Genomic DNA, 15,931 nt, shown 5'->3' with positions numbered 1-15,931 from the left:
AATATGTCCTGCAAGTTGTAAGCAAATGCCGAGCATTATATTCTGACGTTTCAAAAACTACTTTAACAAAAGCTCTAGAATAGATTAGATAACTATGTAAAATTATCAACTCATGTAGGTTAGCGTGCTCTGATGGTTCATCTGTGCTACTGAGCCATTTATTAGCCCCTAGCCCTCGGGGCCGCACGTCACTTCCGGCAACCCGCCCCGCACTCGGCGGCAGTAAAAATCGAGGCCCCGGCTTCGGAGCACGGGCTAGGCCGCAAAGTGGGAGTACCGCCCCTAGAGCGGTTTTACAGGCTGGTGGGCGCCATAGATGTCGGCGAAGCATCCAGGTCGGAGGGGCGCAGGACTGGGGTAAGTGCTGCCCGAGAGGCCACGCTATAGGGAAAAACGAGGGGCTACCTCTTCCCCATATCCCCAGCAATGGACAGATACAGCATGTCCGAAAAAAGCAAAGACGCACACGTTCTTTTACGCGCCATGCATCTTTTGTCGGGCTGCGTTTCCGTGGGCGCAGAGCAAGCGTTTATGCGAAGCCTGCGAATCCAAACGCGCCCAAGAGCCATCCCCTGCGACCACGACCAATGTGTCAAATCCCCCGGAGTGGGCCCGATCACTGTCACAGTACATGGCGTCGCTTACGAGAGCAATAGAATCCCTTCAAGCCCCAGATAGGGGCAGGGACAGTGTCTCACCGCCTTTTAGAGGGAACCTCCACCTGACAGGAGCCTCCGGCCTGCAGGGGCCGCTCTCACTCCAGGCAGACCCGGGGGAAACGAATCCACACGGTGTCGCCCAGTCCATCCGGTGCCTTCGGCATCCGTAAGATCTGCTTCTCGCTCCCCGTCACCAGTGGTTAATAGCGAGCAGACCTCAGATTGCGACTCAGATCAGCCCCTTGAACTGGACACTCCAGGGTCGCGTGAAACAGTGGGCAGCCTCATAGAAGCCGTCAATCAGACCCTGGGGATTGAGGATGATACCGCAGCGGCTATGGGGCATAAAGTGGCATGTAAACGAGTGAAGCGGCCGCACAGAATTTTTTCCTCTCACCCTGAGTTGGAGGACATAGTACAGCGGCTCAGAGAACGTTCAGAACGGCGTTTTTCTCAGGTTAAAGGGCACTCGAAACGAGGTATCCGTTTGCTCCGGACCTCCGTAAACAATGGATGGAATCCCCGATAGTGGATCCTCCGGTTTCACGCCTGGCCACTATGACCCTGTTATCTGTCCCTAGGGTTTCCTCGATTAAAGATCCCACGGACTGCCTTATTGAGAGCCTAACTCGTTCAGTATATGAGGCGTCAGGGTCTGCATTCGCTCCCTCGCAGCAACTTGGTTAGCCAAGGCTATGATATCATAGTCAGAAACCTTAAACAAGGTCGCGCAAGAGCAGGATCTACCTGCAGAGATCTCGGAGGTCACAGTTCAGATGACGATAGCCGGAGATTATGTAATGAATGCGTCTTTGGATGCGGCCAATTGTTCAGCACCTGCTGCCGCTAATGCAATCTCTATCTGAAGAGCCCTATGGTTGAGGACATGGCGGGCCGATTCTACTTCCAAGAAGTCCTTGACTTCCCTGCCTTATCAGTGCGGCCGCCTATTTGGTGAAAAGTTGGATCAACGTATCTCCGACTCCACAGGAGGAAAGAGCGGGTTTCTCCCTCAACAGAAGGTTAAACTGTTTTTTCGTCACCCGGTTCAGGCACGTTTTCGGGCCTTTCGCAGTGCCACCAGCCATTCTAGGCGGGGCGTGACGGCATTGGTCAGGTGGCGGCCGCTAAGCAGCCTGAGCCTGGTCCTGGACCCGAATAGGAGACCGGTCCGGGGTCATGCGTTAAAAGACTCCGGGTGGACTACGGGGCCCAATTCTGCCACCTCAGGCCGCCCCAACCAGGATAGGGAGCGGCAGGTCATATAGAGCCAACCCATTGGGGAGAATGCGTGCTCAACAGGCCAGATCGAGGGGACCCAGATCCTAAAGATCATTGGCCAAATGACTCGAGGTCTTTACCAGACGACACCAGCAAAGTGGGCGGCCGCCTACTCTGTTTTCACCACGTCTGGGCCAACATCGCTCGCGACGCATGGGTAAAAGAATTGGTGTCCTCAGGTTACAAAATAGAATTTGTCAGATACCCTCCAAGATGGTTTTTTCTTTTTTTTTTTTTTTTCTTTCCTGGATACCCAGGTAAGGGCTCTATTGGGAGCCATCAAGTCGCTCCTGCACAACGGAGTCATTGTTCCAGTGCCGGAACACGGAAGAGCTCAGGGGTTCTATTCCAACCTTTTTGTGGTTCCCAAAAAGGACGGGTCTGTCAGGCCTGTTTTGGACCTAAAGCTTCTGAACAAATTCATCAGGATCAGACATTTCCAGATGGAGTCTCTCCGTTCAGTCATAGCGGTCATGGAGCAGTGAGAATACTTGGCCTCATTTGACAGCCAGGACACATTTCTGCATATTCCCATTTTTTCCTCCTCATCAGAGGCTTCTACGCTTCGCCATCAGCGTTCAACATTTTCAGTTCGTAGCGCTACCCTTCGGGCTAGCCACGGCTCCCAGAGTGTTCACAAAGGTTATGGCAATTGTCAGGGCCACACTGCATTCTCGAGGCATAGTCGTCTTGCCTTATCTGGACGACCTCTTGGTCAAGGGTCCGTCAATTCGGGCATGTGAGGAAGGTGTCAACAGCACGCTAGATACTCTTGCCGCTTAGATGGTTGGTCAATGCAAAGAAATTATCCCTTGTGCCAGCTCCGAGGATCTCCTTCCTGGAATGATCTTCGACACTTGCCGAGGGTTGGTAATTCTCCCTCAGGAAAAGGCGCTAGTCTCCGGCAGGGAGTCCGGACACTACGCCAACCAGTCCCTCATACCATCCGATACCTTTCGTCCACTTCCATCCTTCACCCCCTGCAGCACGCCTAGTGTCAGCCTGGGACAAGAATCCTTTCACGATCGATCGTCGGTGCCAACTGTCCTCTCAAGTCAGGCAGTCGCTCAGATGGTGGATAACCAGTTCCTCTCTGGCCTAGGGGAAACCTTTCCCCCCAGGTCATGGGCTGATAATGACAATCGACGCCAGTCTCCTCGGTTGGGGAGCGGTGTTTTCCACCACACAACCCAGAAACGGTCGTCGCCACAGGATGCACGCCTCCCGATCAACTTATTGGAGATACGAGCAATTCGGCTGGCTCTGCAGAAGTTTCATCGCTTTCTAGCAGGCCTCCCTATCCAGATTCCATCGGACAACGCCACGGCGGTGGTTTACATAATTCGTCAGGGGGGCAGCCGCAGCAGAACAACCATGCGCGAGGTGGAGCACGTTCTTCAGTGGGCCGAAGCAAACCACTCAGTGATTTCGGCTGTCCACATCCCGGGCGTGGAAAATTGGGCGGCAGACTTCCTCAGCCGGCAGGGTCTTGCATCCGGAGAGTGGCCATCCCGAAGTTCTTCAGCAGATTTGTCAACTGTGGGGAGCTCCGGATGTGGACCTGATGGCTTCCAGAGTGAATGCCAAGGTGCCCACATATGTCTCTCGGGCCAGGGACCCGCAGGCATTCGCGGTGGACGCGTTGGTTCTGCCATGGGACCAGTTTCGCCTCCCATATCTATTTCCCCCACTGCCACTACTCCCGAGAGTCAGCAAGGGGATCAAGACGGAAGGGGGGGCCGGCGATTCTGCTGGCCCCAGACTGGCCCCGTCGAGCATAGTGCGCAGATCTAAGGCAGCTGCTCGCCGACGTTCCTGGGCGCCTGCTAGAGTGTCCAGATCTACCGTCTCAAGGACCGATGTGCCACCTGAACTCAGGGACCCTGTGTTTGACGGCAGGGACGTTAAATCTTTGATTCTAACCTAGGCAGGGTTCGGGAGCAAGGTGGTCGCTACAACGATTAGCGCTCGGAGGCCTGCTTCAGCATGAATTTACCACCACACCTGGAAGGTGTTCTTTGCTTGATGCCGAGGCCGCGGTGTTTCTCCGCTAAGATTCTCGATCTCCAACATCTTGGTTTTTCTTCAGTCAGGCTCAGAGAGCCCGGATAGCTCAGTCGGTAGAGCATTAGACTCGGGCTTTGCCCCAGGTTTCCGCAGGAGACAAATGTCAGCCTTAGGGTGGTTTCACATTAGCACTTTTTAAGCGCACGCACGGCCGGGGGTAGCTCCGCCCCCGAGCCGGCTCTCTGCCCGGCGTGCCCGCCCCTTGCTTGTAGCGCCGCCTCCTAGCGCACAGCGGCGCCTGCGATCGGCGCACCCTATCTTTAGCATAGGGTGTGCAGATAGTGCGCAGGCCGTGCGCTAGTTGCGCTTTGACCTGCGCTGCGCACTTTTGACGGTGCGCCGTGCGCGCCAAAATCAAACTTTTCGGATTTTGGCGCGCACGGCGCACCGTCAAAAGTGCGCAGCGCAGGTCAAAGCGCAACTAGCGCACGGCCTGCGCACGATCTGCGCACCCTATGCTAAAGATAGGGTGCGCCGATCGCAGGCGCCGCTGTGCGCTAGGAGGCGGCGCTACAAGCAAGGGGCGGGCACGCCGGGCAGAGAGCCGGCTCGGGGGCGGAGCTACCCCCGGCCGTGCGTGCGCTTAAAAAGCGCTAATGTGAAACCAGCCTTATCCATCCTGTTCCAGTGCAGGGTTGCTACCAATTTGCAGGTGCAGACTTTTCATCCGGGGAGTGTGTCCCACTTGATACCTCCCTATAAGGCGCCGATGGACGCCTGGGTTCTTAACATGGTCCTAAGTGTTCTGCAGGAAGCTCCATTGGAACCGCTTCAGGATATCTCTTTGAGGTACCTTTCCTGGAAAGTTGTTCCCCTAGTGGCCATCACTTCCATCAGGCGGGTTTCAGAGCTGGCGGCTCTATCCTGCCGAGCTCCGTTCCTCACTTTCCATAAGTATAAGGTGGTCCTCAGACCAGCCCTTCCTTTTCTGCCGAAGGTCGTGTCCTCTTTTTCACATTAATGAAGATGTTGTTTTGCCGTCATTTTGTCCAGCCCCGGTGCACCGTGTGGAAAAAGGCTCTTCACACGTTAGACCTGGTAAGAGCCCTCCGGAGGTACGTGTCGTGGACGGCACCCTTTCGTCAGATGGACACGCTGTTCGTGCTCCCTGAAGAGCGCAGGAAGGGGCTCGCTGCCTCAAAGTCGACCATAGCCAGATGGATTCGTTTGACTATTCAGGAGTCCTACCGCATTAGAGGCACGCCGATTCCAGCAGGGATCAGAGCGCACTCTACCTGGGCGGTGGGCGCCTCTTGGGCGCTTCGGCATCAGGCTTCGACGGAACAGGTTTGCAAGGCAGCAACCTGGTCCAGCCTGCACACATTTGCCAAGCATAATATCCATGCTCAGGCCTCGGCGGATGCGAGTCTAGGTAGAAAGATTCTCCAAGCAACGGTGGCGCACCTTTAAACAGGAGGTGCGTGTAGCTTGGATCGGTGAGTCAATCTCCCACCCAGGGACTCCTTTAGGACGTCCTACAGTATCTGTGTCCCCCAATGAGACGAAGGAGAAACATGGATTTTTGTGAGTACTCACCGTAAAATCCTTTTCTCCGAGACGCTCATTGGGGGACACAGCACCCACCCTATTAGCCAGTTGGCTCTTGTTTAAATGAATGTGTTTACTTATTTGATATAGGGGTGGTGTTTTCCTTTGGACATGTTGTACCTGTATTAAGGCTGATTTGTTGTCCTCCTACTGCTTTGGCTCCAAACTGATTTCCATCCGCAATAGGGGCGAGGGTGTATACTGCGGAGGAGGAGCTAACCTCTTTTTTGCACTTCGTGTCAGCCTCCTAGCGGCAGAAGCATACACCCACAGTATCTGTGTCCCCTAATGAGCGTCTCGGAGAAAAGGATTTTACTGTGAATACTCACAAAAATCCATGTTTTTTTTCTGGAAGTCACGAATACTTTTGAATACGTGTAACTTTGTATTCTCCCTCACCATCCAACAGCCCTCGCCTATCTTTTCCTGTGTCTCGATTAAAAACGTCCTCACCCATCAAAAAAATCCATCTAGTGTAAGACAGTAAATAGTACACAAGAAATAGGTTAAAGGAGGGGGATGTAGCAACAGCTCTACATAGTATAACTGTGTGGTAAGGGGTAAAAACACAGCATGAGGGGGATGCAGCTGCAGCTATAAATATATGATAGGAAAGGAAAGGGATGCAGCTTTATGCAGTATACCTGAATGATAGGATAGGTCCAAACACAGCACGAGGAGAGAGGAGGGGTGTGCAACTGCAGCTTTTCTGCCATATGATAGAGGTGAAAACACAAAAGGAAGATGAGGGGAATGCGGATGCATCTTTGTTTTGTAACTGTATTATAGGGGGAGGTGAAAACACAGCACAAAGGGAGAGCAAGGGGATGTAGCCTAAAGTGGATGCAGCTCTTCGCTAAGTGAGTTTATTAAATATCTTGAGGGGAAATATTGGGGATGTGGCTGCAGACTTAATGTTTTGGAAATTAATAAAACATCATGATTGTAGAAGAGAGGGGATGGGTATGCAGCTGCATCAATTCTCTTTCTGAGTTAATTAACTAGCAATCAAAAGAGAGATGGGGTGATGCTACTACAACTTTTCACTCAGTGCTTTCAGGAAACTGAACAGGAGGGGGGATGCAGCTGCAGATTTTCACTCTGATTTTGGTGAAGCAATGAGAGGAGGAGACTAGGGATGGATCTACAGCTATTCTCTGCAATTCACAGTGGCATGTAAAAGTTTGGGCACCCCTGGTCAAAATTACAGTTATTGTGAACAGTTAAGCTAGTTGAAGATATTATCCCTTAAAGACCTAAAGTTGAAGATGACACCTTTCCGTTGTACTGTAGGCAATAAATACAGCTCTGGCAAAAAATTAAGAGACCACTGCACAGTTTTATAAAAATCAGCTTCTCTACATGTCTCAAAGCCATTCCATTCCAGTGTCAGTTGAATTCCAACCAGAGTACACCTCATTCTACTTAATGTGCTTCTGATTAGGTGATCATTAGTGATGAACGAGTATACTCATTGCTCGGGTTTTCCCGAACTTGCTCGGGTGTCCTCCGGGTATTTTGGTGTTAGCTGCATGATTTGCGACTTGTAGATAGGCTGAATACATGTGGGAATTCCCTAACAAGAAGGCATTCCACTCATGTTTTCAGGCTGTCTAGCAGTCACAAATCATGCAGATAACAAAACTAAAATCTCCGAGCATGCCAAAATACTCGAAGGACACCCGAGTATACTCGCTCATCACTAGTGATCATCTGAACCATATCTTATTTAATGAAGGAAAGTATAAAAAAAAAAACCCTGCTGTGGTGTTCACAATCCTCTTGCAATAGGACAAGCTGGATGGCAAAACAAGTGCTAGTAATATCCCAAAAGCAATAGGAATGAAGAACTAACTTTTAACCATGCCAAAGGAGTTGAAAAGAAAAGTCTTGAGTGAGGAAAAGAAGAGCTCACTTCTGGCTTTAATAGCAGAAGGGATCCAGTGAGTGCATGTTGCCTCCATCCTTAAAATTTCTAAGACGGCAGTCCATTACAACGATGTCAAGCAGCAGATATTGGGAACAACAAAGCTACAGAACGGCAGAGGGCAAAAACTACTCTCCACTGACCAGGATGACCATCATCTTATTCGAATGTCATTCGGTAACCGCAGGATGACATCAAGTGACCTACAAAAGGAATAGCATATGGCAGCTGGGGTGAAGTGCATACAGGCTCCTAGAGGCAGGGCACAAGTGATGTAAAGCTAGAAAAAGCCTTTCATCACTTAGGCTGAGTGGAGACGTACTTTTTGGCCCTGCGGATTTTTCCGCGCAGAATGGAAGAAATCCGCAGGTCAAATGGCCTGCATTTTTCCTGCGGATTTCTTCCATTTTTCATGCAGTTTTCACGCGGTTTTTGTGCGGGTTTCCATCGCGGTTTTCCCCCTGCGGATTTGGTGACAGAGGAGATGGAAAACAGCACAAAAGAAGTAACATGCTGCGGATTTTGTACCGCGGGAAAACCGCGCTGAAAAATCTGCAGCGTCTGCACAGCGGGTTTTTTTTCCATTGATTTTAAGGCTACTGTACATCACAATGCAGAAATGCAACGTTTCTGCGCGGTAAAATCCGCTGCGGATCCGCTGCAAATCTGCATCGTGTGCACACAGCCTTAGAAGCGAAGGAGAGCCAGGCTGGAGTTTGCTAAAGACCATAAGGATTGGACCATAGAGGACTGGAGTAAGGTAATCTTCTCTGATGAGTTTTAATTTTCAGCTTTGCCCAATACCTGGTCGTCTAATGGTTAGACGGAGACCTGGAGAGGTGTACAAGCCACAGTGTCTTGCACCCACTGTGAAATTTGGAGGATCGGTGATGATGTGGGGATGCTTCAGCAAGACTGGAATTGGGCAAGTTAATCTTTGCGAAGGACGTATGAATCAAGCCGCATGCAAGGTTATCCTGGAAAAACAGTTGATTCCTTCTGCTCATGCAATGTTCCCCAACTCTGAGGACAGGTTTTTCCAGTAGGACAATGCACCATGCCACACAGCTAGGTCAATCAGTGTGTGGAAGAAGGACCACCACATCAAATCCCTGTCATGGCCAGCGCAATTTCCAGACCTGAACCCCATTGAAAACCTCTGGCATGTAATCAAGAGGAAGATGGATAGTCACAAGCCATCAAACAAAGAAGAACTGCTTACATTTTTGTACCAGGAGTGGTCACCCAAAAGCAGTGGGAAAGACTGGTGGAAAGCATGCCAAGACACATGAAAGCTGTGATTTAAAAATCATGATTATTCCACGAAATATTGATTCTGAACTCTTCCTGAGTTAAAACATTAGTATTGTTGTTTCTAAATGATTATGACCTTGTTTTCTTAGCATTATTTGAGGACTGCAAGCACTGCATTTTTTTGTTATTTTGACCATTTCTTATTTTCTGAAAATACAAAATTTAGTGCTTGGAAATTTTAAGACATGTTGTCAGTAGTTTATAGAATAAAAGATCAATTTACATTTTGCTCAAAAAATATACCTATAAAGAGAAAAATCAGACAAACTGAAAATTTTGCAGTGGTCTCTTAATTTTTGCCAGAGCTGTGTATATGTATTGTCATTTTTTACATTATAAAAACTGCAAAAAGGCAAATGAGCCGATGCAAAAGTTTAAGCACCCTTAGAGATTATTGTGCTCAGATAAATCTTTCAGACCTTAATTAGTCTGTTAGGGTTATAACTTGTTCACTATCATCGTTCGGAAAGGTCGGTTGATGCAAATTTCACAGCTTTATGAAAACACTGCCTCTGCTAATATTGTGCCAAAGACAGCAGCCATGGGTTCTTTTAAGCCATTGCCTAGCACTCTGAAAATGAAAATGGTAGAGGCCCACAAAGCAGGATGAGGCTATAAGAAGATAGGAAAGCGTTTTCAAGTTGCTCTTTCCTTAGTTCAAAATGTAATTAAGAAATGGCAGTTAAAAGAAACAGTGGAGGTCAAGATAAGGTCTGGAAGACCAAGCAAAATTTCAGTGGGAGCTGCTCATAGGATTGCTAGAGGTGCAAATCAGAACCCCCGTTTGACTGCATAAGACCTTCCGAACAATTTAGCAGACTCTGGAGTTGTGCAACATTGTTCTAATGTTCAGCGACACCTGCAAAAATATGTTTTTTATGAAAATGTCATAAGAAGAAAACCTTTCCTGCGTCCTCACAATAATAATCAGCATCAGAAGTATGTAAAAGAACATGTAAACAAGCCTGATGCATTTTGGAAACAAGTCCTGTGGACCGATGATGTTATAATAGAACTCTTTGTCCACAATGATCAAAGGTGTGTGTGTGGAGAGAAAAGGGCACAGATTTTCAGGAAAATAACAGCTGCCAAACATAGCATGGGGGTGGATCAATCATTTTTAGGGGTTGTGTTGCAGGCAATGGCATGGGGAACATTTCGCGGCTAGAGGGAAGAATGGATTCAATGAAATTTTTATACTTTTTGTATACAAATATAACACGATCTGTAAAGAAAAAAAAAAGATGAAGTTGAAAAGAGGATGGCTTCTACAAATGGATAATGATCCTAAACCCACGTCAAAATCCACAATATACTACCTCAAAAGTCGCAAGCTGAAGGTTTTACAAAGGCCCTCACTCTCCTGATCTGAACATCATTGAAAATCTGTGGCTAGACCTCAAAATAGCAGTGCATGGAAGACAGCCCAGGAATCTCACAGAACTGGAAGAATTTTCCAAGGAAGAATGGATGAAAATCCCTCAAACAAGAAAGAATCTTGTCTTGGCTACCAAAAGCGTTTACAAGCTGTGATACTTTCAAAAGGGATGCTTCTAGGGACTAACCATGCAGGGTGCCCAAACTTTTTCATCAGCCCATTTTCCTTTTTGTAATTTTATAAAGTAAAAGATGAAAATGTGTTTCTTTGGCTAAAATACAAATGAAATGTGTCATCTTTAACTTTAGGCATTTTAGAGTTCATTTCATGTTCAATTTGCTTAAAGGGAATCTGTCACCTATTTTTGGGCTTATAAGCTGCCGGCACCGCCACCAGGGGCTTATTTACAGCATTACAGAATGCTGTAGATAAGCTCCCGATGTAACCTGAAAGAGAAGAAAAATGAGTTATATTATACTCACCCAGGGGCGGTCCGGGTACTGTTTTGGTCCGATGGGTGTCGCGGTCCGGCGCCTCCCATCTTTATGCAGTGATGTCCTCTTCTTTGCTTCCCATCCCGGCTCGGGCGCAGATGCTCTGCCCTGTTGAGGGCAGAGCAGAGTACTGCAGTGCGCAGGCGCCGGAAGAGGTCCAGCGCCTGTGCACTGCAGTACTCTGCTCTGCTCTCAACAGGACTGGGCAGAGCAGTGCGTCTGCGCCGGAGCCGGGACGGGAAGCAAAGAGGACGTCACCATTAGAAGATGGGAGGCACCGGACCGTGACACCCATCGGACCAAAACCGGACCCAGACCACCCCTGGGTGAGTATAATATAACTAATTTTTCTTCTCTTTCAGGTTACATTGGAAGCTTATCTACAGCATTCTGTAATGTTGTAGATAAGCCCCTGGTGGCTGTGCCGGCAGCTTATAAGCCCAAAAATAGGGGACAGATTCCCTTTAACTGTTCACAATAAGAGTATTTTTGACCAAGGGTGGTCAAACTTTTACATGCCACTCCAGCGTGAGTGGACACGTGGAGGATGCTGCAACAGCTTTTCACTCAGGGAGGAAGGGAATCATGCTGCACCTTTTCATTTAGTAGCTGGAGAGCCCGTGGGGGGGGGGGGGGGGGGTGAGGTGCAGGAGCTTTTCATCTAGTGACTTATAGAAACGGCATGTCTCAATAATAGAGGGAACAGTTTTTCAGTCATTCTTAGTGAAAATGCATTAGGGGAGAGGAAGGAGATGCAGCTGCAGCTTTTTCCATTTTTCTTTCTTTTTTTTTTTTCTCCAAAACTATATGGAATACATAGGAAGGGAACATCCACCAGGGATCATCTGCCATCCCCATACACACAGCTCAAAACTGTCATGAAATGAGGAGATGTTTTACCTGTTCCATGAGAATGGGGTAAAAAAATATCCCAAATCTTCTGGGTTCACTACATCTAGACCTGTACAGCCCCCAGGAAGCATTGTGATTAACTTTACAGTGTTACTTTTCTTTCTATTTTTCTTGCATTAATTATTTTTCATTTCAATTCCTTTAAAATGTAATATTTTTTTCCCTTCCTGCCATCCTCACATGTACGGAAATTTTCACTTGTACCTTTTCCATCTCCCCTTTAATGAAACAGAATTTAGATCTCTAATTCGAGTAATTGAATCTCAGAGAGACGCTGATTGAATATCGCCGGGTAATTGTACAACGGCGTATCCGCTCCTGATCCCTATGTTTTACAATTAATAAGATATTATACCGTTCCGTCATCCCAATTAGTCATGCGCTGCGGTGTATCACATGGTAACGGATCGCGTCCGTCTGTGCGAGTCCCCACATAATGAGTAACATGCTATTCTTAATCCTTTCCAAAAAGAACAGATAATCTGGGAAGACGTGCTCTTTATTGCCAGGATTATAGGACAAATACACAAAATTAATATTTATACGTGGCTGCTTGTTGGATATTATAGGGATATTATCCATATTCCTGTGTGTATGGGGCTTTGTGCTTTTACCGAATAGAAAAAGTTGAATGAAAAATGCTTTATTACTAAAACATTGCCACCCCTGTCCAAACGTTGTGTCTGGTATTGTAGCCATGCTCTATTGAAATGAATGGTGATGAGCTGCAATGCCACGCAAAACCTGCTAACAAGTGCGGTGCTGTTTTTTCAAGAAAGTTATATATTTTTTAATAGATCGCTTTATAAAGATACATCTTTTTGTGTATTGCTTTTTTTTATTTTATTTTTTTTTTTTTATAAATAATGAATTCATTGTTTCCTGTTGTAGGTTTTGTATGCAGAAAAGTGTTAAACTTGTTCCGGGTGTCACTCTGGATCTCATTGAAAAGTAAGTAAAAGTTTAAAGATCATAGATTGTTTTGATGTTGAAGGCATTCTTAGGGTTCGTTCCCACAACACTATTTTCAGTTCGAGTGCTGACTGTGAAAAAACATGGACAGCACCCAGACTAATGTTATTCAGTGGTGCAATGCAGAAGAACATTTTTTTTTTCATTGTGAAGCATGCTCTTATTAGTGAAGAGGTGGCCACACATGCATTGCGGTCTTGTCAGTGAAAAGGTGGCCACGCATGTGTTGCACTCTTGTCGGTGGAGAGATGGCTACGCATACTTTGCTTAATCAATGGAGAGGTTCCTGATCATACGTCTGTCTCTTATTAGTGGACAGGTGGCCACACATGCATTGCGGTCTTATCAGTGGAGAGGTGGCCACACATGCATTGTGGTCTTGTCAGTGGAGGGCTGGCTGTATATTGTAGCGCGCTCATTATTAGTGAAAAGGTGGCCATGCATATGTAGCACTCTGATCCGTGAAATGGTAGCTATGCATACGTGGTGATCTCATCATTGGAGAGATTGGCTGCACATGCGTGACGCTTTCCATTGATTTTTGTATGAGAGTTCCAAAAATTTGCCAAGTGCCCTTTCTTATTGTGTATCCCTAGAGAGTGCCCTCTATTAGTTGTCTATGGGAAACCAAGAACTGAACTTGGTTTCACAATGTCAGCAAATGCTAGATTTTTCACCAAGGACATTTGGTTGTCGACTCCACACCCTGTTGGAACCTGTGCTTCCTATCAGTGGTACATAAACCCCTGAGGGTGACCTTCATATTTCTAGGGGGTATCTGCAATCTGTACTTTATATTATCATCACAGCATAAGCAATGAATAGTCAAAACCTTGGGGGAACATGCATGTAATTTACCTGAAGAGGCCATACTTGGCTTAGATACATCGGTACAGCTTAGATACAGTTGAACAGCAGGCACTTGTAATCTAGTTTAGAGGATACTAATAAGTAAGGTAAAAACTGGGAGACTAAAGACAACTGTCATACTCTATTGTAGAGTCCGACACGTATCCACCATCTCTTATATGTGACTCGTTGTCATGTCTACACCGTGTCACCATACCAGTAAGTGGCGAGACCTCCCAGTTTGCCAGTGTTGAATTGGTCAGGACAAGCTCACCTTGACTTCAAAAGAAAATCTCTTATTGTCCAAAGCCCAGGAGCAACCAGGAAAAGATAATTGGCTTTAGAGGAGTGGTCTCAGGAGACCTAGCCGGTTCAGATTAATTAGAGACGTCCATTGACAGAGGGGCTGGAGGTAATTATTCACAGTCCAAGTAGGGCAGTGATGCAAAATCTGCTAACTCTTCCATTTCTTTATTGGTTGATACCTGAGTTTTTAACCTTTTCCACTTCTGTAGACATCTGAACAATTTATTTGGGTTCCTACAGCTTTGTCCACAGTGGGCTTATGGCACTTGGGCCCTACTAGCATAGGGATAAGGGTCCCATTTTCTGTTATCGAAACCAGCTTTATCCAAAGTGAATACAAACATTGGTGGACTCCAAGATCAGCTTTAAAATTTGACCCACCCGACCTAACACCATATAGAAACTTCTCACGGCACCAGCACAGAGCTCATCCAGCAAGGGCTATGGAGTTGAAGTTGTGGAGTTGGATTCAGTATAAAATGGAACAACTAAAATATATAATAAATTGAATACAGCCGTTCAAAGCAATATGTGCTGTAAATGTTTTCAGAAGAATTTGGGAAATGTCCTATACAGTGGGAGAAATAAGTATTTGATCACTTGCTGATTTCAAATACTTATTTCTCCCTGCAAAATGCAAATAAATTTATATAATTTATACAATGTGATTTTCTGTTTGTTTTTTTTTTTTTATGTTCTATCTCTCAATGTTAAAATTAACCTACCCTTTAAAATTATAGACTGTTCATGTCTTTGTCAGTGGGCAAACTTGCAAAATCAGCAAGGGATCAAATACTTATTCCCCCACTGTACATGTCTGCTCTATTCCTGATCTAAGGATCTCCGCTTTTAGCTTAGATGAATCTGTGCTGCACTTTATGTACATGCTTAGTACTGAGGCAGTGCTGTGGAGTCAGCAGTTGGAGGTTTGGCTTACCGACTACACAGCCCTGCTCCACAGGACTAGTGAATGTGCCTAGTGGTATCTGACTGTAGATCCTTTCAGTCCTGTAAGATGCTCGGTGCGGCCTCCATGGATTGATCTTGATTTTCCAGAACATCCTACAGATGATCGTTCAGATTGAGATCAGGGAATTTTAGAGTCAAGTTGTCAGCTTGAACTTTCTCGTGTTCATGTTCCTCAAACCATCCCTGAATCATTTTGGGAGTTTTGCAGGAGCAGTATCCTGTTGACAGAGGCATCATCATTAGGAAATATTACTTCCCTGAAGGGGGTACTTGGTTTGTACAATGTTTAGATTGGTGGTACTTGTCACATCTACATCATTGCCAAGGCTCAAGGTTTCACTGCACAACATTGCCCCATCGCACTGGCTCCAGTGACTTGTCTTCTCAGAGTGCATCCAGGTGACACACAACTGGCCATCCACATGATAGAAAATGTCATTCAGAAGACCAAGCAGCCGCCTTCTTTTCCTTCATGGTCCAATTCTGATGCTTACATGTCGATTATAAGTACTTCAGCAGTGCACAGTGGTCAGCATGGGCGCTAGGACTTGTTTATGAATGCATAGCCTAGCCTCATACAAGCTTGTGATGTTCTGCATATCCTGACATATTTTTTTATCATAGCTGCGATGTTCTGTATGTCCTGACACCTTTTTTACATAGTTGCAATGCTCTTCATGTCCTGACCCCATTCATCTGTAATTCCCTGCCTGTTGAGACACCTTTCTATTATGGTTGTGATGCTCTGCCTGTTCTGACACCTTTCTATCATAGCTGCAATGCTGTGCGTGTCTTGACATCTTTCTTTCATAGCTGTTATACTCTGCATGTCCTGATATTTTTTTTTATCATGGCTGCTATTCTCTGTGTTCTGACACGATTCTATTATAGCTGCAATGCTCTTTGTTCTGACACCATTCTATAATAGCTGTGATGCTCTGCATGTCCTGACACATTTCTATCGTAGATGTGATGCTCTGCATGTCCTGACATTTTTTTTTTTTATCATAGCTGCGATGCTCTGTGTTCTGACACGTTTCTATTATAGCTGCATTGCGCTTTGTCCTGACGCCTTTCTATAATAGCTGTGATGCTCTGCTTGTCCTGACTCCTTTCTGTTATACAGTGCCTACAAGTAGTATTCAACCCCCTGCAGATTTAGCAGGTTTACACATTCGGAATTAACTTGGCATTGTGACATTTGGACTGTAGATCAGCCTGGAAGTGTGAAATGCACTGCAGCAAAAAAAGAATG

At 46.5% G+C, this 15,931-nt stretch overlaps 1 protein-coding gene across 2 annotated transcripts in view; it reads left to right on the top strand.

Moving 5' to 3' along the window:
* The window catches only part of RPTOR (regulatory associated protein of MTOR complex 1), a 371,474-nt gene that overhangs the window by 275,104 nt on the left and 80,439 nt on the right, over positions 1 to 15,931 (top strand). For both annotated transcript variants that reach the window (XM_073554721.1, XM_073554722.1), the window contains exon 7: positions 12,472 to 12,531. In XM_073554721.1, coding sequence (XP_073410822.1) covers positions 12,472 to 12,531 — 60 coding nt within the window. The remainder of the gene's footprint in view (positions 1 to 12,471; positions 12,532 to 15,931) is intronic.

This window comes from Dendrobates tinctorius, unplaced genomic scaffold (assembly GCF_039654945.1).
Source record: "Dendrobates tinctorius isolate UK_male_01 unplaced genomic scaffold, ASM3965494v1 ptg000212l, whole genome shotgun sequence".
NCBI classification, from domain to species: Eukaryota; Metazoa; Chordata; class Amphibia; order Anura; family Dendrobatidae; genus Dendrobates; species Dendrobates tinctorius.
This window is presented reverse-complemented; position numbering and strand designations above follow the sequence as displayed.